Below are 24,271 nucleotides of genomic sequence, written 5' to 3'. Positions count from 1 at the left end.
TCTTGCATTGTCAAAAGTTTCTATCGGATAATAATTGAAAATATGTTGCGGTGCTCCAGAATATCTGATATGCTTGTTGGATCGATCGTAAAAGCGCAATATCTTGACTATCACAGCCTGCGAACCTATCAATATAGAACCGCAATAACTCATCTGTGTACGTCGACGAGATTATAATCACAGACTCGCGAAGGAAGAAATATTTTTCCATATATTGCGCATATTTGAAAACAAAGTGCCAAGGCATAAAATATAAATCAAAATATAAAGTATAAAATATACTAGGAAATATAGAAATACAACATATAGGGGTATAACATAAAACTTAGTTACGTCGAGATAAAAACGAGAATCGTTTGCAACAATTTTTCCAGTAATAAATAACAATTTTCGGCTAAAATTATGCCTTTGTTTTATTGGTCATTTTTCATTATTCGGTATAACAAGCTCGAATTGTAGTACGTACGAATGAGCATATTAGTTTTCATTGATATTTATTAAACCAAGCTATAAGTAAAATCACGCACGTATAACTGCGCATATTCTCTCCATTTGTATCAGCAATTTGTACAGAAACGAAGCTTCATACGGGGGAAAAAAAGGTTATTCTATATTTTCGTTTTACCTTTGCCAGATAAAATTACTGCTTTTCGGATTTTTTACCTCCAGCTGTCCCATGTTTTATTGGCTTTGAAGACACACAATCTATTTTATATGAATTCGTTGAGCGCCTAGCAATAAATATTATAACCGTGATATTTTTCATTTCCTAAAATAAAATACCCCATCGAAATATCGAGGAATTCTTATTATTTGAATTAAAAACTCGTTAAAGGAAATAATGTTTAATTTTTCTATGGAAATCGGCTGAAGGATACGGTCGGAAAAGTAATTACCCGTTTCATAAATGTAGTTGAAAAGAGTGACGTAGGTAATTTGTAGAAATTTTCGTTGTCCGAGAAAATCGACTTTGAAGATTTGTCACGTTCGCTGGCAGATTTCGATTAACCTGGCCCCTCTTTTCGTTATTCCTTAGACACGCTGCCTTCCTTTGTCTCTTTTAATATTTGCAGCTGCGTAATTTATTTTCTGCTACAGTCGGCAATTCCAACTTCGAGCGAGGAGGAGCCAGCTAAAATCTTCGATTTACCGAAGTTTAGACTTCCGAGTAAAAGAGCTTTAACAAATGAAAATTCGACACGGAGAAGCTTTGTACGAAGTCACAATTATATTCTCCTTCTCGGCAACTTTTGGTATATTTTAAGTTTTCTCTTAGAACTCGTTTCATGCAACGCGAATAAATGCAAAAGTTAAAGATACGGCGGACCATAGGAATTATACGTTCGTCCGACGAAAAACGATTGACTTTCATGGATACGCACACGTGATCGAAGTGCAAAGAACTAGAGATACAGCTTGCGTCGTTTTATATTTGTCTTCTTATGTTATCCGAGACAACCCTAACAGGTGGAAGAGAGAAGGCGACGTCGAATAATTGGTTTCTCACATCTCGTGACACATAGCCTAGCTATAGGTACATTTGGAGTCGCAGAGGAAGCGGCGATAGAAGTTCGAGTTATAGGGGTAAAGTTCGACTTGCAGTGGCTACTCTAAACTCGAGTTACAAAGATAAAATAATGTATCTGGACACGTGGCAAATAATTCCAGTTAAAGTAAGTTTTATTGCAACTTTTGGAGATTTTCGCTTTGAAACGGAGAAGAACGAACAAAATTCTAGTGTTATAAAAGTTTCCGGAGGCTCGAGTTTGCGAGGTTCCATTGTATTTCATTGTTATTTTCCGCCAAATTAGCCTCTTAGGTACGTTGCACCACTACAGTGGCTTTCGCGGATGTCATCTTACATTACGAAGCGCCACTATAGTGACTCACTCTACCACTCATTCGCTCACCGTTTGAACTAAATGATCTTTGTCATTTGTCTTGCTTCACATTTTTCTTGCAACGTTTTATGACAGTGTCAACAACATACAGACAGAATCTTTGTTTTTGATACGTCAGTGTCAGATATCGATTGTTGCTTTCCGTTAAAATAAATATACCGATATTAGATGCTCTTCTTAACATGCCGATCCGATTCAGGGTGAAAATGTCGCTTCAAAATAGAAAACGAAGAGCAATTTGAAAAGACACTATCGCGCTATGAGTGTGAAAATTATGACGCGGGTCTATGTGTCGTACCGTGCTTTAAAATATATCGCACTCGATTGTATTATTAATTATCATAGTAAATTATTAAAGTTAAAGTACACGCGTCATACCTTTAAGACAAATTATAATTTAATTATCAAAAGCTTCGTTGCAATGTGCTTGCGTAGAGAACAGCATTATCCGTTACACATTGCAGTGCTGCGTCGTTTACGCGTAATTCGCGTCAGAGAAACAGCTCCGCACGAAATTCATATTTCCGCCACCATAGAAAATAGACTTGAAAGAATCACATCGATATCGGCGGAATTTTTCCAGCCGGCTTATACTTGAAGATTGACGATAATAATTGGAGTAATTCGTCTTCTTTAGTAGGTGAAGCAAAGTGTACGTAATAATGAGAGCAAGCTTATAAATAATTCATACAGCGACATAAACCAAGTGAATTATTATCGCGATATCCTCAACGCCTCCTAGAATAATGAATTACAGAATTAAAGATGAGTCACGAATACTCAAATTAAATAACCACGAACCTTCCTCTTGTTTCGCTAATTTCGCCCATAAAATTATTATTTCTTCTTTGTCGCAACATGGTTAACATCGAACGCGAGCACGAACGTTTCTATAAAAATTATTCAGTTCTGTGACTCGTTAATTCACTAAAGAGAGTCGTGTAACCAAAATTGTATTTATCGAATGGTTTTACGATGGACGAAAATACAGAGGAAATATAGTTAAAAAGCGTAAACACATTGCTCGATTCGTATTCCGTGCAATGCAATGGTATGCAACGCCACGCATCCTGTGCAATGTTGCTCATACAAATTTCCTATAAACAAATAAAAATCCGCGGTTTAGTAATCTTATATTCCAATTGAAAATCGCTTTAGGGAATATCCGACTCAAGTTGTGATATAATTTTCCGTATTATATCGCAAGTAACGGCGTCTGTCAAAGGGGCCTGTAATGTACAATGCATTAACGAGTTTGCAACAGCTGCCACGATTATTAACTATCTCGTAACTATATCAACGAAGTTGATATTAAAGCAATTAAGATCGTAACAAAAAGAGAGAGAGACAGAGGCAAGCAGAGAAAAAGATAGGTAGATAGATAGAGAGAGAGAGAGAGAGAGAGAGAGAGAGAGAGAAAGATAGAGAGACAGACAGACAAGCAGACAGAAAGAGAGTAATGAAAGAGAAGAACTGGGCAATTCTTTTTTGCCAGCAGTACGATCGATTCGATTTATTTCGTTGAAGTTCTTCTCGTTCTTTGCCAACGTCGGGTCGTATCGGTTCGTTGCCACGAACGATGTTGTTACACGCGATTATCTCGATTTTCCTGAAATGCAACCGGGAACAATTACATAGCCAGAGAAACATTACTCGAGTGACCGCACGATGAAACGTGCCAGCGGCAATTAAACTGCGTTTAAGGCCAGGCACGTGGAAAATGAACGAGGGGATGACCGATCGCAATTGCTGTTGTCAGGAAAGCATTGTTGTAGGCAGATTCCCCGAATACCATCCTCCGGTTGAGTATCTCCTTCCCGATCGGCGTTTCTCGTTCGCTTGCTTGCGAAGCTCTGCTTGCTCGTCTCACGATTTACCCTTCACAGCGCGACACGACGAACGCGCTCTCTTTTCCATTCCACGAGCACAATGGATCGTGAATCTTCGGCAGATCGGTCAAGACGTCGAGCGAGCAAATCTTGCGTCGAACTTAAATCAGATTGTAGAATACGGTAAATAAGATGCGCGCGTCCTTTTTCGCTGCAGTTGCACCTCCTTCTTCCATGGCTATCGTCCTGTCTCGACTGTGCTGCGTTCTTTCGTTTGTTATTGGTAGAGATGCACGTGACAACGTAGATGGACAGAAAAGTTCATCAAATATTGAAGGTAAAGAACAGTGGCTGAAAGTTTCCATACAATTTCCACTGTATCTTTCGGTGAAATCTGCTTCGGTCAAAACAGTGTCGTAAAATGTTACGAGAAAGTATACTGGATTCATGGAGATTTCGATCATTGTGCATAATGTTACAGCTAATTGATTGGTGATATTTACACGAGTTGATCGGATTTGAAAATTGCGGGCAAGACAATCGTACGACTAGCGGATTCGACGCCGCAGCATAAATCTGTTGGTCAGCGTGATTCTATTACAGTGGTTAATAAACTGACAGGTCAGTTAATGGTCGAATTTATGGCATGACCTGCCCCCTGCTTAACCAAGTTAACGAGGTTTGGGATAATGGCCGCTACGTGCTATTTTATTATCTTGTGGATAGCAACAATAATGCTCTATAGAGTAAATTTGAAAGAAACTTATAAAGTTATTTTTCACAGTCATTCATTTTACACGGAATTTCCTTCTAACGTACACTGCGATTTTTCACGTATCTCGTATTTCTGAAATTTACAGGATGATACACTCTCTCTTTCTCTTTCTATCTCTCTTTTGTTAGTTAACTTAAAGGTAGTATCGCTGATCACATCACAAATCACGCATTATCGTTACCATTTTACGCGCATACGATCGTCTCTACCGTGAAACAGAGGCAATAGCAGTCTTCGATGACAGATTACACGTACGGATATGGCGTTATCACCGTCATGTGATTGACGACGCTGCTTTTGAGTTAACTAGCCGGAGAATCATTCTGTACGTCACGAATATATTTACAAGCATGTCTTTTAACATGATTAGACTGCGGATTTTCATGCGTTTCTAGAAAATCTGAACATGCAAGGATGCATAAAATTCGTTATGATATTTAATAGGCAAAACAATTCCCTATCTTTTTAATTATATTCGTAAAAATATGAATTTGCATAAATAGCCGCGGTTTAAACCTTACTATATACATACAGAAGTATCTGACAATTCTTGCAAAACAAGTCGGTAATCATTTTACAGATGGTTACAAAATCGATTAGTAAAAGTTCAATAGTGAAACGAGCTTCGTTGATAAAGAATATACGTGCGAGTAATTTTTTAACAGATGATCTAAATCTATAATTTAATTAATATAAAGCAATTTCGTTAGAAAGGTAGAAAGTGCCGTTTCTGATTATTAATTTTCGCACCGCGATAAAATTCACGATACTGTCCCTCCATGTCGATCAATTAATGACGCGAGGAATGTGACTGGGAAATATATTATAAGATAAATAGTTTAAACTGCCTGAGGAATGTCGTTCGATTTACGTAATTTTAATTCTAATTTCGGATAGAATAAATATTTAAACGTTAATGTTATACCATGGTGTGGTTACAGTACGTTAAACAAATTAATGGAATGATTATCTTTGCGAAACAAATATACATAAATTCTAGATAATAGAGCTCTCCATAATCATAGCTATATGATAGAATACATCGATATAATAACTCAAACCAATCTGCGCGTAGCCTGTTTACCGTCAAACTCGTTTCAATTAAATTCCAAAGCTCGCAGTACAATTTCACTAATAAACCACAAACTTCTCATCTCTTGACATATTCGTGATTTTTTAGGCCTCAAACGTACCTTTCGTTTCAACGCTCTCTGAACATTTCGGTTCGCTTCTATCACGGCACATCTGACAACTAACAACACGATTCCATAGAAAAACGCATCTAATTATTGTACAAGTTTCGAAATCTGAAATTTCTATCTGTCGTTTCATGAATTAACAGAGAGAGAGAGAGAAAGAGAGAAAGAGAGAAACCGGCAATCCTCGCGGGTTAGTAATTGTCTTAGCCAACTGACGATTAGACAGCAATTAATTCTTTGCCAATCAGCGTAAGTGGTAAAAAAAAAAAAGAAAAAGAAAAAAAATCGCCAACAAGGTTGTATATTCGCGCATTGTCACGATACACGCAATCCCTTTACAGACGCTACACACGTGCGTTGGTGAAATCGATCACAACTGTCCGTTCCCGTGCTTTTCACAAGGACAAGCAGAATTCCAGGAACGTCCGATCCTCGTCGCTGGACAACGAAACGAACTCGTCGATCAATCGGCACGCTAATGGCGGAATTCGGCCATCGCCACTCGATGCACTTCGTGCAAATTGTATTTGAAGGTACGTGAAGCACCGTTTGGATTCGCAGTTGCCAAATTCTACATTGGCTTTTGATTACACACCGAAGACGTCACTGGAACACCGGTCCGCTCATCCGGCCCCGTTAGTTCTTTTCCGCCATTATCGACGTGATGCCGTTTTAACTTCAACGCGTTCACCGCCAAAGCCGTATTTTCACGGACCTTCTAACGGCGTTCCATGATAAAGAAATCGAATGGGGACTTTTGTCATTGTTGACTTCAATTTTTCAACGTTGGAAAAACTGCACGGAAGAAACAGAGAAAGAGAGAAAGAAAGACAGAGCTAAGACGAGGGATTATTGCGACACTCTTTTTACGCGACGTTGAATGCAGCGTTGAGAAACTAAGCAGAGGCCGTAGTACTTACTTTTATGTGTCTGCTCTTTTTACTATTCAGATTTAAGTCGTTGCAAACAGCGCGTATTATACTGTGTACTTTCGTATATTGCTTGGATTAGGTTCGATTCAGTTCGCTTTTAAATCAAAAGGCACTTCGATCAATTTTGTAAATGCCTTCGTTCAGTTCAAATTTTATTCGATTAGCATCCTCGCGGTGAAATTCATCGTTTTAGACGATTAAACTTATTTTATGTATCCAATACGTTTTTTATTCTCTGTACATCATATAGTTCAAGTCTATGTTTAATGATCTTTAGCAATATACTATGTACATTACGTATCAACATTTCTGCTCTTCCGTGTTTTTACAAACGTTTATAGTACTTTTTGCAAGGTTGCAAAATTCTCTTTGCTGGTTGTTGAAAAGCGCGACATAGTAATAGACGCATTTAAACGAACAATCGTTTTTTACTTGTTCGACAAATGATTCTACGATTTCAAACGCGAAACTGTTTTACAATTTCCGCTCTGTACGCGAATCATATGGATGTATTTTATTCGATATTTTCACGTTTCTAAAAATACCAAGAATCTGACGTGATTGATTGATTCGATGAATGATTCGCGCACCCATACCTTTTTGCACGTCTTTAATCCTATCGTGGACGTTGCTTTACTTTATTTCTCCTTCTAGTTTTTGATAATTTATTTATAATATAATAGATAGTTTATATCGTATAAGGACTATAGGTAGCCAGAATTATAACGTGTTGTTGGCTCTTTTAAAAATCCAATTAATTTTACTCTATTTCGTTATGCTAGTCTGTTTCACTAAAAATTATGGTCATTCAGTTTGGAATTTTCTCCTTACTACTACCTACTCATTTGAGTATCGCTCGTAGAAACGTTTCAATCTGACGGATAATCGTGAAAATCTTCCTTCGATATAAAGAGAAACACGTCGAAACAGACGCGAAAGAGGAATAAAAAGAAAGAAAAGTAATAATAAAACAATAAGAAAAATCAGAAGAGTCCGATAATTTTGGGCAAATTTCCTTTCTTCCGAACAATCGTATCTCTTCGAATACAAATTGCCATTTTATCACAGACATACGATAACTATAAAATAAAACACATTAGTGAGACATTATGAATCGTAGAGTTTTGTACAATAAATTTTTCGTAAAATTACAAACTAGAAAGATCATGTTTTACCGGAGGGAAAACTATGTCAGTTTAGTCATACTCTATAACATTTCTGGTTTTTAACTGACAAATGGGTCAGCTGTCCGAGCTTTTTATTTCGTAAAATCCTATCCAGGTCGGTATAACAGGTATCCGTTGAATTTCACAATTTTTATGACTTTCATGATTTTGTCTGCAGTGCAAACACGTGCCTGCAACGTATCTCTCCCAATGAATATCGCACAAGTGGCAGACGAGAGCGATGTTTGAAAAGCGAAGCTACCAAGAATACGTACAGATATTAGTATGACTAAGTGGCAGCTATAAGTACTATGTGCTCAGGAGCAGGTATTCCAAGATAAGTCTACAAACGTACAGTGCACGACGATCGGGGGTTATAAAGGACAGCTCCGAGATAAGTTTCAGAGGATATTTTGAGCACGCAATTATTATACCTGACTGATATTTAGAGATTCGTTTATATCGAATGGTAGCGTTGTTTTGTTATATATGTATATAAAATTGTTGAGATATGTATAATTTTCTGTGCTAGACTAGGTTAAACGCGCAGTAAGAATACTTGTATGCGAGTATCAGTGTGTGGGAGTATTTGTGTGCGCGGCGTCTCAAAAACAGATGGCTGTAAACTGGTCAGTCGTTAGAAGCATCTGGAAGAGTCGTCGGTTAACAGTCGGGTAAAGAAGAAAGTGCTGAGACGCGTGCAGGTATGTATCGATAAATATAATAGAGATCGTCCATTAAATAAGTGTATAACTATTCAAACAGCAATTAAAAATGTAAATTTTGTGTTCCCATAACATTATTTCGGCTTCAAAGATCCAAAATCTTCGACAAAAATATCGTGAAATTTTTAGCGGCCAGACATTGTCGTTATATTCCATGGGACTAAATAACAGGCAGATGTCATTACAGACATAGGTAGTTTTAAAGCTTCGTTTTAAATAAAAAGCTTTTATTTAAATTAAAAAGTTATGAAAAAAAAAAAAAAAATATGAAACACAAAGGGAACTTAGAACGGATAAGCGATATTTGCGTTCACTCTGTTCATGCAAACGTAACTAATTCTGCATCTCAAAATGGTGGATTCGTTGAAACGAAACAAGGTAGAAATGAGATTCGCCAGGGGTAATAAATTCTATTTTCGGCCGCTGTCAATCTTGTATTGTCAAGAACCGTGAACATTTCGAGATGAAGAATTAGTTACGTTTGCATAAACAGAGCGAACGTAAATATCGTTGGTGTATTCCTGTATTATATCGCAGTAACCGTGAGTCTGCTACTACCGTTCCCTCCGTATTTCATATCACTGCCATAACTTTCTAATAAAGTTTTCAACGACTTACGTTCATGTACATTTTTCTTCTTACTTCGACCATAACGTATATCGACAACGTTTGGCCGTTAAAATCAGGGACACCCTATGTGTACAGGGTGTTCCGTCTATATCGTCCACTTTGATATTTTCGTTACTTTTGCAGCAACAAAAGTACGCGCGAGAAAAAAAGCTTGTTAGTTTGCAACGACAAATATCGCGATTCACGTTAGTTCCCTTCAAGATCACGTCTTTTCCTTTCTCGATCTTCACGGTCATCGAGAATTTCTCAATAATAACTCGATCATTTTCATCGTCGTATCGTTGTAAGCTAATAAAAGAACGAATTTCAACGGGCAGATATGTTGCAACGATCTGGAGAGTAGACAGAGTATGTCGGCAACGATACAACGTAAGATAGTAAACAGAGACTTACTCGTTCGCTGTGTCCGATACAACCGGCGAATGATACAAGTTCAAATCCTGGAACACCACTTGCACTCGTTCCTTTCCTCGTCCCTGGAAGTCGTATGTACAGTGCGTCCTCGGTGGATAAGGTTTCGGATATCCTGGTGACATGACTATCCCTGTTTTCGTCGAGTCACTGTTGAAAACGATATCGCAAAGGGACGCTGAAAAAAGAAAAAAAAAGATAACAAAGCGCGTTACGTGTGGATACAACGAAACGCAAGATGGTTAAGCGACTGTTTGACCTTTTTCACTGCTGCTTTGTCGATCGGTATAGTTATCAAACCTGGGTCTAGTTTCAAATGGAGGAGAATTTAAAAAAAGAAAAAAGAAAAGAAAAACGAATATTACTAGTACACTACCCAATGACCTTGACATATGCTGTCAAGGCCAGTGTGAGTAACCCCCAGAAGATTTCAGCCATTGTTCGTTATCGTTTAAAAAATCATTAACGAAACAAGATCTGTAAAAAAACAACGTATACTATGCACATACGTATCATAAAGAAACACCGTACGCATTGCTCGCTCGCTTCCACTGGCTCGTAAAAATCTAGTTCAACCCGATACCAATTCCACACGTGAGTGAAACGGGCGAGCCATTTTTAAGAAAAAAAGTTTTTTCGTCGAAAATCGGCCCCCCTACGCTCGTATGTAGAATTGGTATTGGGTTGGACTAGATTTTTACGAGCGTGCGAGCAACGCGCGCGGCGTTTCTTTGAAATAAAAACTGTCAGATAAACGTGACTGCCGTATAGGTTATGTGCGTGTTCGCAGTCGCATATATTTGCGCATAGGTTGAACGCGATGCACGTAGCAATAATTTTGTTAAGAAATTATTGAAGAATAACGAGCGATGGCTAAGGACTTTAGCAGGTTGTTCAGCAGACCGTCCTTGACAACATATGTCAAGGTCAGTGGGTTCTATTTTGTCAAGATTCGCCACTAGTTGCATCATTATGTGAATAATTCGTAACTGTATGATGCAGCGACGTAATTAGCAATTATACATGAAATAATAGCAGTTGCCCAGGTCTCGTCACACCCCATCAACCCTTCTTTTACGCGCAAAAATCTCATAATTAGACTGTATTCTCTCTCCATATACGTATAAGTTAAAATACGTACGTATATATGTCAGGTAAAAGGTTCTATGTAGCTCGATGTATCCGCAGTAAATTTGGCACGAATATTCCTCATCATCCCTCTACAACCCCCTCTTAACTTACGGCCGAGAAATTATTTTTGTGGAGTAGCTGAATAATTTTCAACAATTTTAAGAGAACATGCGAAGAATCAATTTTCCTCGTACGATGGTGTGAGTGTTCCTGAATGGCATGAAAATTTATCGTGGAAATATTAGTTAAAAAGCTCAGCCTCTCAAAAGCCCGAGCAACGTAGGGCACGCGCAGCTAGTAATTAGCAATAACGATGCAAAAATCCAAGATCATTGGAGCTGGCGTCTCTTTTATTAACATTCGTCGTGAAACCTAGTGTTTAATGAAATGAAAATTACGAGGTACGATTGTTTTAATGCGAATTCTTCGCACAAAGAACTCCCTCGAAATGTTTGCGAGATAGCTGCCGATAAGTTGTCTCGCGGCAACGCTCGCGATTTTAATTAATTGGCTTCATGTTAATTACCAGATACAAAGAGTATTAATTTATTGTCCTTTTAGTTCATTGGCTTGTTTGCGTAATTAGTTGGCCACGCAGGGCATGTAACATAGACGCTTCAAAGGCAACGAATTATACGGACGATGATGGCGTGAAATCTGTTTTGATAGCAAATGTAAAATTTCGTCACCCAGCCTCGTATTTAACAGACTCGACCAAACGTTTTCAGCTTATTCGACGATTTGAACATGGATTTTACATATTCGATCAGAACATAGAAAAAGAGATACGCGTAATCGTGGAATAAAGCTATCTCTTCGTTTGTCTCTGTTATCATTTTTCGGTTTCTATCTGTCTGGTTTCCATCGTGTCTCTTCCGTTTCTTACGTTCAGACGTTACGCCGTGTTCGTGAAATCGGCACAAGAAAAAATGGGATTATAAAAGATAGAAAGGTTGTAAGGAGGTTCTTGAATGCTTGAAATCCAAAAGATACGATACGACGAGGATTTACCGCGCGAGAAGTAAAAAAGTGAAGTGATATGTACGATGGCTTATGAATTTTGTATGAGTGTTTGAATCACAGTCTTACGAACGTATATCTGGATATCGTTCTCGAGATTATTAGCATATCGAAAATATTGTTCACAGTGGCACATTCCTCGTTAAGACGATCGCAGTTGCTTTTTATTTCATTGAAGCGGCGCTACACTTCCAACAGTTTGAATAACAGCGTGATATACGCGACGAGACAAATTTTTCACAGAATTCCTAAAGAATTAAGGTACACGAAGCTCCTAGTAAACCGATGATATGGATAGCGTTATTATGTTATGACAAATAACTTTCAGCGACGTTATAGCCTATCACGGAATATCACGATTCGATCATTTAACTCTCTATTAATATTGATTGCAGTACAATATCTCCACTTCAATTTAACATATCTCCGGTACGATTTACGTCAAAATTATGTATTTTAATAACGCGTAGCTGACGAAGAAAATTAAGACATAATATATTGATACGTGATGTTTATTGATGTATCTGCTCGTAGAACCCGATTTATTTGACAATGATTACAGCTAAATAGGATACATACAGGCTGGTTTGTAACTGGCGGTACAAGCGGAAAGGGGGTGATTCTACGCGAAAAAGGAAGTCGAAAATATAGAATACAAATTTTTCGTTTGACGCTTTGTTTTCGAGAAAATCGACTTTGAATTTTCGCTCGGTACGCGTGCACTTTATCACGTCTATTCGAGCATCAAATCGTTCTTTATAACATTGACTTATCGTAGTACGATCGTATTGCCTAATTAAAATAGGCGTAAGCTATTCTCTAAGCCGATCGTGACGAATCTTTTTCTTTTAAAATTCGAAAAAAATTAGATCACCTTCTTACTAATGTGCATTGAAAAGAAACAGACCTGTTTCGTGATTTATTATGCGCATAATTGAACTTTTAATTATAATTCTACTTTTCTTTAATTTTCAAGCTTTCGTGCCTATTGCATTTGATTTATTAAACACTCGAAGAGGGATTTTCGTATGACAACAATAAAAGCAAGTGATTTTTATGATTTTTCTTTAGATTAACTATCGCTGGTTACGCGGAACTATTTGCACTGTACGTAGATAGTCTTCAAGTGTAAGCGCAATTTGTTCATTTCACTTTTTCTTATTGTTTATTGTACGTTGTACAAGCCTTGCGAACATTTTTGACGAAATGTCATTTGACATTGTCGGCGTTGACAGTACAACATCGGTTCATAGTCATGTAGTAAAAGAAAAGTAAAAGTTAAGGAATTTTCTTAAAGTTCGATAGATTATTCTGCGATTGAACCTATTCTTGAGAGGAAACCGTGAAAAATTCTAACGTTTTGAAAAAAAATTTACCTTTTCCGCCAGGTAAATCGAATGTATATTATCCAAAAAGGCGTTATAAATAAATAATGGTGTAAAAATTTGAGGTTTGATCCACGAACGGAAATTTGTAACAAAGTGAATGAGTTTCGTTCGAAGTTGATTGATCAATTACTTTTTCAATTATCGTACACGCCAGTTTAGAAAGCTGATAAACAATCGGAACAATTTAAATCAAAAATTACGTTTCTACTTCTATTTAGTATTACAATTTAGTAGTACTTGCTTCAAACAAAAATTCATCAAAATCACTTGTTTCTCTCGTTGTTACACTGCCCCTGCCCCTAAATCGAAAGTTTAGATATCCATAGAAAGTTTATATCAAGCTTATATCACAAGCATCGATATCAAACTCTATAAAAATGTAATTACAATTAAATACAAATTATATTTATATAAATACAAATACAAATTATAATTATATTTATATATACAATTATAATTAAATGTAAATTAAAAATCTATGCACTGCTACTAGCAGAATTGTTCTAACGTTGTATATTATCTTTGTATCGTTATGTATCAAAAGTTGTCACAAAATAAACGAAGATATTTTTACATCCGTTCGTAAATTCTTCGGTAACTGGGTTAGCAAGCGGCAGCCTCGCAGACTTGCCACGATTACGGTGCCGTTTCACTTCGTTAGTGGCCAATTTCCGCGGAAACGGCAGATTACATAAGCGAGAAACGAGCAATGCGACCAAATCCGCAGCGGTCAACAAACGCGAGCGTTGTCGAGCGATTCGTTAAATCGTACAATACTGCGCGGCGAAGGAAATTAATGAGCTGGTCGGGGTCTCCGCTTTAGTCAGAAAAATACAAGGAAATGGCCCGGCCACGACAAGTGCCCGCCCTAATTGAATAATCGTGCCGCGCCGGTAACAGCCATGCGATTCGCCAATTTTAATTCACTTTCGACGTTAATGCGGTTTCTATTTAACGATAGGAAAGACCCGTACCGAAATTAACGCGCACCTTTTTCACGTTTAAATCGGCGTAGCCAGTATAATTCAACAATTTTCACCAGCCGAATTTTCTACGCGATCTCAACCGGCTGCCTGATATACAGTATGATTCATAAATGCGCATCTATATATTTTAGACGAATGTAAATACTTGAGACGAGTGTATTCGAGACGAGTCAACGTTTCAAAACCACTTTCCAATAGAAATTCCTTGTTTATTAAGAATACACGTATGCAATATATATTTTCTTGGACAGTGAACGTTATATACATGTCGGAGATGAAGGGACATCGGGGCCTTTCTTTTGGAGTGATCGGGAAAACTCCCAACACCCTAGCCCGGACTTTTATTGGAGCTACCTTTAAGCAATAAAAATAGGAAATAGTTGTAAGACGCTAATCCGATTATGTGTACTCGGGGTTTATGACGATGGGCTTGGGATCGAGGTGACATAACGAGTCGCCGAACGTAGCCGCGGTCACGGGACGGACATGTAACAACAGAGGTATGGAATAATTATGCAGCTCTCCTTAAAAACAAAGATTGACCCGAGAGGTGGGGAGAGGACTATATAAGGGCAATTCCATTTGTACTGGGGGTTAGTTAGGTATCGAGAAAGTTATGGAGTTATCGAGAGAGTCATTACGATTCGCACGTTGAGTCACACCAGGATCGTGTATCATATCGGATTCGTCTTCCCGTGGCCGTGGATTCGTATCGAATCTAAATTCATTGTCATCGACCTCTCGTTTGTCCGATTGCCGTCATTACCTGTAACCTCTTGTAATCATCACCTGGTATGGTACCCATAACGATCGGCTGGAATACCTAACCACGATGGTCAATACGAGTGAAGGTTCATCAGACGCCCATACTTCAAATCCTTCTCCGATATATGTAACCATTATGAATTCTGAAAGAGCCTTCTCTATTTTATGTCCATGCATCGACAGCTAACCGAACTGACGATAACGTAATGTTCATCCGTTCTGAAACATGGACGCGCATTTGTGAATCGCGTTAAATAGAAGCTGCATAGAAGTTGCCAAAAATATGGCAGCCCGGTAGAAAGCGGAAAATTCAGAGTGAAAAAGGAGAACGTATAGAAGACCGGAAGAATGTTGAGCAAGTAAAGCTGTTTACCCGCGCATTCATTATTTAAGTCGTCTGAGGGAACCGCGGCAGCGGCTTATCGACTTTTGAACACCGCTTATAAGGCAAGTCAAATAACTGGAATGAGCAAAGAGGTGCGCGATAGGAGCGGGGTAAACGTTTTAATTTGCATTCATGAGCCGTCCTCTCAAAATTCTTAGGAGGCCAGCAAGTATTCCAAGTGCGTCTCTCCGGTTATATCCAAACGGCGAATTCACTTATGACGATCGATGCGTCTGCTTGCTTGGAAAGAATATGGCCCTGTTAGCCTAATGTATTCGTCGAGTAGCCGATGAAGACGGCAGATCTGAACCAGAGGACAAGAAAGCATTTTATATCGAGAAGTTAACAATCGGAAACGGACGGTCTATCGATTGCTTCGACGAAGATCGACTGCTTTATTTTCGGACTATTGTTGCAACGTATCGAAAAGAAGAGAAGCAGGTTCTTCGGCTTCCTCCCTTTATCGAGCTCGTAAATGCTCCAAGAATTATATATTATTAAGCGTTTTTATTTTCTGCTTATGTACGGGGAATGAACGAGGTACGAGAACGCATTGAATTGTTAGTCGAGGGAATCCTATCGACGATCGCGCTGTTCATTACACGAATTTCCTTATAAATAGACTACGGATTTTCGTGCATTTATAGTGAATTTAAAGGTGCAACGATCCAGAGAATGCAAATGAAAAGGGGGTAGTACTCGTCGTAATTTTTAGCAGCCGAAACAGAGTGCCACGCAACTTCCATTTCCTTAGTTCTCTTCGCGAAGATACGATACCGCATAAAAATCCGCAGCCTATTTATATCTCGTTTTATTCTGAAACGAGGTATAAAACGAGGGAAATGCGCGTCGCAAAAAAATCTGAAAATGTTCTAGCGCAATGTAAATCTGTTTTCACATTGTTGTCATTTCGGCAAAGAAACAACAAACAGACAAAATACGCGCAAAGTGTACAAACGTAAAGGCATAGGAGCTGGAAATTCCAAATTCCAAATTGATACAGACAAATATGTTCGTATGTACAGTGTGTGCTTCGTTTATCATAGATTTCTTGATACGGAAGCAAGAAAAAATGCAAAGTAGTACGCTTTTGTTCTTCGTACGATAAGTTTGATAAAATTAATTTACATTAAGGTAATAGTTTCCGGACTGATAGTCCAAGCCGAAGTATTCAACACTTTAATATAGTTTATAAGGTCTACGATGCACACAGTCTGGAAGTTATAGTCTTGTTGCTTAGGCTGTATATTCATTAAATGGATATGCTAAATAAGCTTGGCATGTAACACGGAGGTCCATTGCAATTTGTACAATTATGTAAGGGTAATTCCGTGATAGAACGTAGTTACTGTTAATTGTATTCAAAAGAACTTTTATTAACCCTCTGCTCGTAACACGCAACCCGTATTGTTCCAGCGCGGTACCCGTACTTTGATTAATTATACGAATTAAATTTTTCCTATTTTTTTTACAGATTTATTCATGAAAGTCGTGCGGCTCACGTGTTCGATCGTACATCAATATCGAATTATTTACTATACGGATTTACGAGTAACATTTGCGTGCTTCTCTTTTCAAACGGATTCACGTATATCCTATTTCGAAAAGCTTTTCATTCGGATATTTTTGTCTTTACCACGTTATATCCGATCCTTATTAACACGAGCATACGCGTATCGCTAATATAAAAAAAAAAAAAAAAAAACACCAGGTACATGTACAACGAGCCTGGAGAATTTTCAATTTTCTGGGAAATGTTAATAAACGACCTACAACATCTGCTTTAGCCTTCAATTCCACGGTATCTTTTGTTTAATAATATGGTTTTCTTGCGAGCAGAAAAGGTATGACAGCTTTATGAACACGGTAATTTCGGATCCTGTTGTGTTCTTCCCGTCATTTTCCAGCGAACCCTGTTTTTCTGCCGCTAAAAGCTTCTCCAAATTTAAGAAGAACGTCGCGTAAACGTATCCAATTTACGAACATGATTAAACCCGAACTTTGTATTGAAAAATATCTCGTTGATTAATTTCTGTAAATATTAGGTTGCCCGAGAAAGTTTCTTTCGTTTTGTAAGGAAATAATAGACGCACGATGTTCTTTATTTTATATTTATTTATTAATTATGTTTATTGAATTATGGTTTATTGAATTATGCGCGAACATAATAATAGAAATACAACGAAATGGATCGTATTTAATTCGATAAAATAATATAAAACAGAAATCGTTGTTCATCTATCGTCACCTTACGAAACGAAAGGAACTTTTCGGACAACCTAATACTATAGAGGTACGACGATTCGAGCGTAGTGAAGCATCGAATATGAATATGATACGATCGCTCGGACGATAAACGACCGTCTCAATTTTCTTTTAATAAGAAATTTACAAATTTGCTGGTAGAAATAAATTGAAACGTATCGATCAGATCTTACAGATGTACGAGCATTCTTTTGCTTTGTTGGAAGCAGACAACCACGAACAAGAGCCTGTTTTTGTTAGAATGTTTCAACTAGGCCCGCTACAGACGAGCGACTATTGTCCGTGCGATCGTATGTCTGTCTTCGTTGTTCTTAACCGGGGAAAAGGAAAGAAAGACTTGGAATCGCGCAAAAGACAAAAGTCGTCTGCGTAGGGCCTTACAAAGGCAGATCAAGTGAATATCGGTTCGAGTAAATTAATAAGTTTCGAGGTATTCGAATTAAACCGAGCGAGGCTCAATCTCGCGAAAGAAAAGAGCGAAGAAAAGAAATTACGTAGAAAGCTTGTTACGTAGAATTTTCTCGAAAACTAGAGAACAGACAGAAGAACGTATGAGAAATCGTGAAAGTGTCTCTCTCGTTTGAATACACGTCGCACAAAATGCCTCGTCGAACGCAAAGAATTGAAAATCATTGGAAATTGTAGTTCTCGGTATCATCGAAAGGGCGGCGATTAATTCCAGGCGCATAACCGAACCTTGCCGCGGCATCATGCACAGGGCTAATTAAAATCTCGTTGGCTGAAATTGTCATACAAACGTGTACACAATGGCCGTTGGCGTCCAACTGTGACTCCCAACACGCCGGTTTCCCGAAATTTAATCGCACCTCATTCCCATTTTGCGTTACGCACATCCACGCTTCTGTGAAACTCGTGCTTGGAAAATTTCAATTTACCAACAGAGTCAGTTTCGTAGGAAACTCGTCGAATATCAGCGGGCTATCCAACCACCAAACACATCTCTCCATCTGGATCGCTCGACGTGTGAAAAAGGAAGTTACGCAAAGCGGGCGGAATTCCGCTGTGTGTCAAATCGACTCGAGCGCGTAATTTCGAAAACTCTGAGCGCGTTACTCTCTCTCTCTCTCTCTCTCTATGGTAATTGCACGTCGACGCAACGCGCGACACGCAAGCACGAGTCGAAGCGACGCGTGGGAATTGTTTTAAGCTCGTTTCACTAGCCGACGGAGCAGGTCGTCCCGTCGCCTCCGTTGCGATACGGGCAATCTGTCGTCTGGTCGGTGGTCATCGCGCGAAAAGGTCGCGCCAGTTCGTAGAACCGCAAGAGGGTGAAAACCGTTGACAATCCACGCCTTGCCGCAACTGCGGATTTCCTAATTAAACAGCGTATTTGACCGAGGACAACCGAGTCAGCAGGCACCAACCTTCCGACGGTATTAATAATTTACTGTTGAGAAAGGAGAACGGGAGGGGGGCAGCAGAACTTTGGTGAAATTAATTTGAACGCCATTTGCTGGCCGCGTCTTGCCGAGTAACCGACCAACTTGGTAGATTTAAGCGACTGGCTTAGTATCCTCGGCTAGATCGCGGCCCGATGTCCAGCACTCGCTCAGCAGAATCGCCACGGCGGCGAAATATCCGCGTGAATATCCTGTTCCGTTTCGGTAATGCACCTTCGTATTTTCTTGCGGATTTCTGCATTATTCACGCGCGGATATTTCAACACGAACCGCGCGGCCACCGGCTTCGTCAGTTATGAAGGCTGCTCGCCACACACGAGCCGAGAATTCGCTATCGTATATTTTGGCCCCGGCCTTCCTTCCATCGTTTCCGGACCCGGCGAACTTTCCACCAGGAAATCTCCGTCGCTTCTTTCCGCACGACGAATATTTGTCAACGAGCGTCTATCGATGTTTCGGAATTCGACGAATGGCGCACGAGGAGACAGGATCGCACGGGAACGACGGACGTGGGAAAACACGCGAGCAGAAAAATTGTTAGCGCTGCGAATGTGCAGTTTCAATGGCGGTGAGGAAGTTTTAAAGTAATCGGTGCAACGATATCCTGGTACGTACTTATTTTTTTTACTTATATATATTTTATATATTTTACTTTTAGATATTTTCATCGTCGTTGCATTGCTCTGTAAGATAGCTGTCACAAGGAAACAGTATCTGTATTAGGTCGTCCGAAAAGTTTCTTTCCTTTTATAAGCAAATGATACGCAACATTTTTTCCTTTTATATTATTTTATCGAATTACGTATGATCCATTTTCTTCTATCAAACTAAAGATCACGACGTTCTACAGATTAGGTTTCACGTTTGTGTAAAGATGCGTCGTTGTAAAGGACGCGTCTGTAAAAGAAAAACACTTTTCGAACAACCTAATATTTTGTTGTATTCGCGTTGTATATAGCTTGATCGTGGATTAATAATGAAGTAATTACTTCATGATAAACTCTACAACTTTATTTTTGTATATCCGTGACCCGGACACCGCTATTACGCAGAAGATAAAATCTAGCGAAACAAAAATATTCTAAATAAGGAGAGGTCCATATTATTGTGTCCTTGAATATAAATTGTGTTTTGGGTTACAAGGTCTAGGAACAAAGCAACCAATAAATAGATTTTTATTTATGTTCCCTGTAGCCTTCAGCTAGAGCTACAAGGTTAACAACTTTTTTGGTAACGTCCTTTTGCTATAAATATATGAACGTGCTGCTCCCTATCGATTTTATTGTATCCTAACACTAAGAGAATAAGGATTTGGATCAGCATAAATTTATACGTTATACTTATACCTTTATTTATTTCGATATATTTTTCTATTACAAATTCGTCCACTCGTTCTTCTATCGGTCAGCCTGAACGAATACCGTGAAAGGTAAAGATTCAAGATCACGCAATGATAAACCGAAAGATTAATTTTAAATTGTCTTTGTCGATCGAATACAAAGTTGGTTTCGTGACTGTGCGAATAATTGCAATAATTGGATCATCTCGTATCGATTGGAATTTAAACTTTTTAATCATTGGATATTTTTAACATAAATGTAGCAGTATTCTTTTATATATAGGAAGAAGGAAAAAAACGTTTTATGCCAATAGAATTAAAATAATATGAAATTATCGCAAAGTGCACGTATAGTGATTCATGCGCGTCGATTTATTTAATTACACTCGTTTCCTCCGATCAATTTTTAATCAACCTATTTCCGATATTTAATTCTGCACTCCTGGAAATAACGACACACTAACTGGTATTTATAAATAATGATTAACAGTGAAACAAACGAATAATTATCAACGGTACATGCTAATATGCTTGTACAAATGAATCGAAGAAGGAAGATTTTTGCACGCACAATACGACGTAATAATTAATTAAAGATAGCGCAATAATGACAATCATTTGCTGGCAGTTTCTTTCGCTGTTTATTAAAACGATCGTATTAGCGTAATTCATTACTTAGAGTACGTTAATATTAATAGCGATTACCACTAATTGCCGCCGGTTGTTGTATTGTTAATTATTAATTTATTTCCATATTCAATTATTGTTCATTAAGAGTGATTAAATTTGTTTTGCAGAGATGTGATGATCGGGCAAGTTGGCGTGTAATGTGGTTGCGGTGATACAACGATTGAAAAGCGTAAATACAATGATTAGAGAGTGCGGAGAGAGTGCAGTTGAGTAAATTTGTGTCAAGCGGTATCAATAATTTGTAGTATAATATTTTGAATCTATTGTAACAAAACGTTTCCCTCTCCTTGCAAATTATTCCTGCATTTGCATTAATTTTGTATCATCAGAATTTCGGTATAGCTATCTGTGAATTATAATTACATAGAATATGTATATATATATATATATCTAAAAGTTTACTCAGTTTCCGACTTTAAGATCGCAAAAAGCGATATGATTTTCTAAAAAAAAGTTTCCTTCTAAAATGGAATCGCGTTATATTAATAATTTAGTCTAAAAGAAAAAAGTTACATGGATTCTACTCTGGGAGAAATTGCCTCTTTCATATTTTAAAATTGCATCATCGTTTCTTATACTCGCGTTTCCTTTTCTATATCGTTGGAATCGACGTTCGTCGGAAAGTTTATTATAACTCCGATATCGCTGGTTCAGCAGCTGGACTATAAATTTGCAGAACGATAATCGAATAACGTGTCACGGATATAATAATTTTGTAACGACGTACAAATTATATTTCGATTAACAACTTTATCAAGAAGCGAAGGAAGCGGCATAGAATGTATTAAGCTTTTAAGACACGAAGCTGGTAAAAATCAATTAATTGGCAATTAATTGCCTGGACATACTGGGATTTGCGATAGCATCACTCGATATGTTGCTAACTGCTGAACAAAAATGATGACGTTCTCTTCCTTCCAATAAAATTGCGGTACGTTCCATTCGCGCATAACACAGCACAGCGGCTTCGTACGACAAACCCGTAATTATTTCGTTTCACAAAGCGTTCATCGTCGGTAACGATATTTGGGAAATTTCATTCCGTCATTTCCCACTATTTTGTATTCGCTGCCTGCCATTTCAAAATTCAGCCGCCTGTTCGCAACATCGCGCCAACTTCTCAAGTTAATTAGCGATATCTCTCTAATTAATTTCTAATTTATCAACGTCTACGTACAGCGTTAGTTTTCTCAAATGATTTCACCGTTTCATAATTCGCGATCGATCGGAAACAGAGAAAGGACAAAAGTACGAGCAGGGGATCGTGTGACGAGGAAATTTCGTAGCGCTTAGTGAAAATCGAGACCAGCGTGAAACAAATTTATCCCGTGCAATATGTCGGCCGCTTTATCTCACGGTTTAAGGTGTTATATAATTTCCGATACAGCACACTGATGAAGTTCGCGTAGGGCCTCTTTCATTGTGCTTCCCGAATCCCTATTTTACGGTCTCTTGACTTAAACCGATTAACCACTGAACTCTCCATATAATAGTATCCCATTTCATAAGCGTCGTTAAGTGCATTTCAAAATGCTTTCTATTTCCCTTTTGTCCGCCTGTACAAACGAGGCCGGCATAGAGAGGAGATCGCCGCTCGTGTACACCACCTAGGAAATTAAAATACCAATTTGCGGTCAGCTGAAAGATTATCGCTCTACTTTCTGACGTCGTCGATGCACAGTTTGCTCGTTACGTTACCCGTAGCTGTATATACCAATTGCGATTATAACGCGGTTATAACGTTGCAACGAATATATTTTACATGTTTATACTGTAACTATCGCGATTATAACGCACAAAGAATAGAACGTCCATCGACTATGCATGTGACGTGGCTGTTAACGATGATACCGAGGATTTAAAATATCACGAGGATCGGATTCAGCCGCGTAACGTCGTGTATTTCAAAGCGGAGAAAACTCTTGAAATTTCTTTTCTGTCACTGACATTTCCATCTAGAGCTCCAAATGGTAATCCGACAATTACGAACATCAGAAGTTGGTGGGTTAGAATCAGCAATTAGACGAACTTGCGTAAACGTTCTGAATTTAGCAAATAGATTCGTCGATAAATCACTTTGTTGTACTTTTTTCCCTGTTTCGCAGATAAGTAATATTAAATAGCAAAGAATATTCGTTAGAAATGTTAGTAAAGTGCGTATTAAAATCTGATTTTGTTTCGTCATTTGTTCGGCAGAACTGCGTGACGATGGGACAAAGAATAAAATGCTGAAAGTTGGCCTGTACTTAAGCAGAAAGCACGCTTGTATCCTCAACAACGCGTTCACAAACGGGTTAATCTTCTTTCATTTTTTAAAAGCTGTTTTAAAAATCAAAACCTTCTCACTGCTCGATATTCGCGTATAATTACGCGAGCTTTCGCTTTTACGACTTAAAATCGCTACGTATAGTTTAAACGAATCGTACGACAGATACTTTTCGCGAAATGAAAAATATCACGATAAAATCGTAATTTTTTTGCGTTAATTTTAATAATAATAAGTTTAACGCTCTACTACGTTCGGTTCTAATATCTACAAATATCTAGCTTCTTCCAAAGTATCCAATGGGGTTTCTTTTATCGTGGGATACTTCGGAAGCTGGTTAGAGAGTCTGTACATGTTTGTAATTCATCGTGGTAGTTAAACAACTTAATACAACGTATTAAAACAGGTATTTAGGAGTTTGAATTTCGATACTTCGTTCTATGTGGTTTTTATGACAGTTTACATATTTACAAAGTACATCAAATTAAAGTGTAAGTACACGGCATACTACTCTCGGCCATGGCTGGTCATGTTCAAGAGATAACATTATCTCTGAACTTCCAGTCATCTGATATTAAAATTAGATTAGCTTCTCAAGGCGTAAAATAACTTTCCAGACAAGGTTTTATAATTTTCCAAACAAAATTGCACGGTGCATATATTTTGGAACTCACTGTGACATTAAGATGAATCATAGTTCTGTTATCGTTATTTCTGAGATCGTAAAAATTCTCACAGGAAAGCTAAAAGAATCGACCGTATTAAATGTATTACGAAAGGAAAAATTTATACCGCTTTGATATTCGTACGCGGCTAGTTTTTCAATTTCCAAATTATCTGAAGCGTTTTAAGTATGTATAATTAAGTTTGCGCTAATCATTAACCAATAATTAATCGTTATCGTACTAGTATGCTATTTAATATGATTTGCCAGTACGTACATACATATTGATTTACCTGTGAATTAATTGATCGATTTACTAATTAATTACGAGCTTGTTTCAAATTTTATGACCACAGAGTTAGGTAAGCTATGCTACAATTGAT

At 38.1% G+C, this 24,271-nt stretch overlaps 2 protein-coding genes across 2 annotated transcripts in view; one reads left to right on the top strand and one right to left on the bottom strand.

Annotated features, from left to right (window-relative positions):
* LOC122575476 (suppressor of lurcher protein 1) overlaps positions 1-24,271 on the bottom strand; it is a 299,608-nt gene that overhangs the window by 57,032 nt on the left and 218,305 nt on the right. Inside the window, exon 5 of the mRNA XM_043744480.1 lies at positions 9,551-9,746. Coding sequence (XP_043600415.1) covers positions 9,551-9,746 — 196 coding nt within the window. The remainder of the gene's footprint in view (positions 1-9,550; positions 9,747-24,271) is intronic.
* LOC122575508 overlaps positions 1-24,271 on the top strand; it is a 116,642-nt gene that overhangs the window by 22,281 nt on the left and 70,090 nt on the right. The gene's annotated exons all lie outside the window — the stretch shown is intronic.

The sequence above is a fragment of the Bombus pyrosoma genome, linkage group LG15 (genome assembly GCF_014825855.1).
Source record: "Bombus pyrosoma isolate SC7728 linkage group LG15, ASM1482585v1, whole genome shotgun sequence".
Taxonomy (NCBI): domain Eukaryota; kingdom Metazoa; phylum Arthropoda; class Insecta; order Hymenoptera; family Apidae; genus Bombus; species Bombus pyrosoma.
Note: the sequence above shows the minus strand (reverse complement) of the source record. Positions and strands in the feature narration are given on the sequence as shown.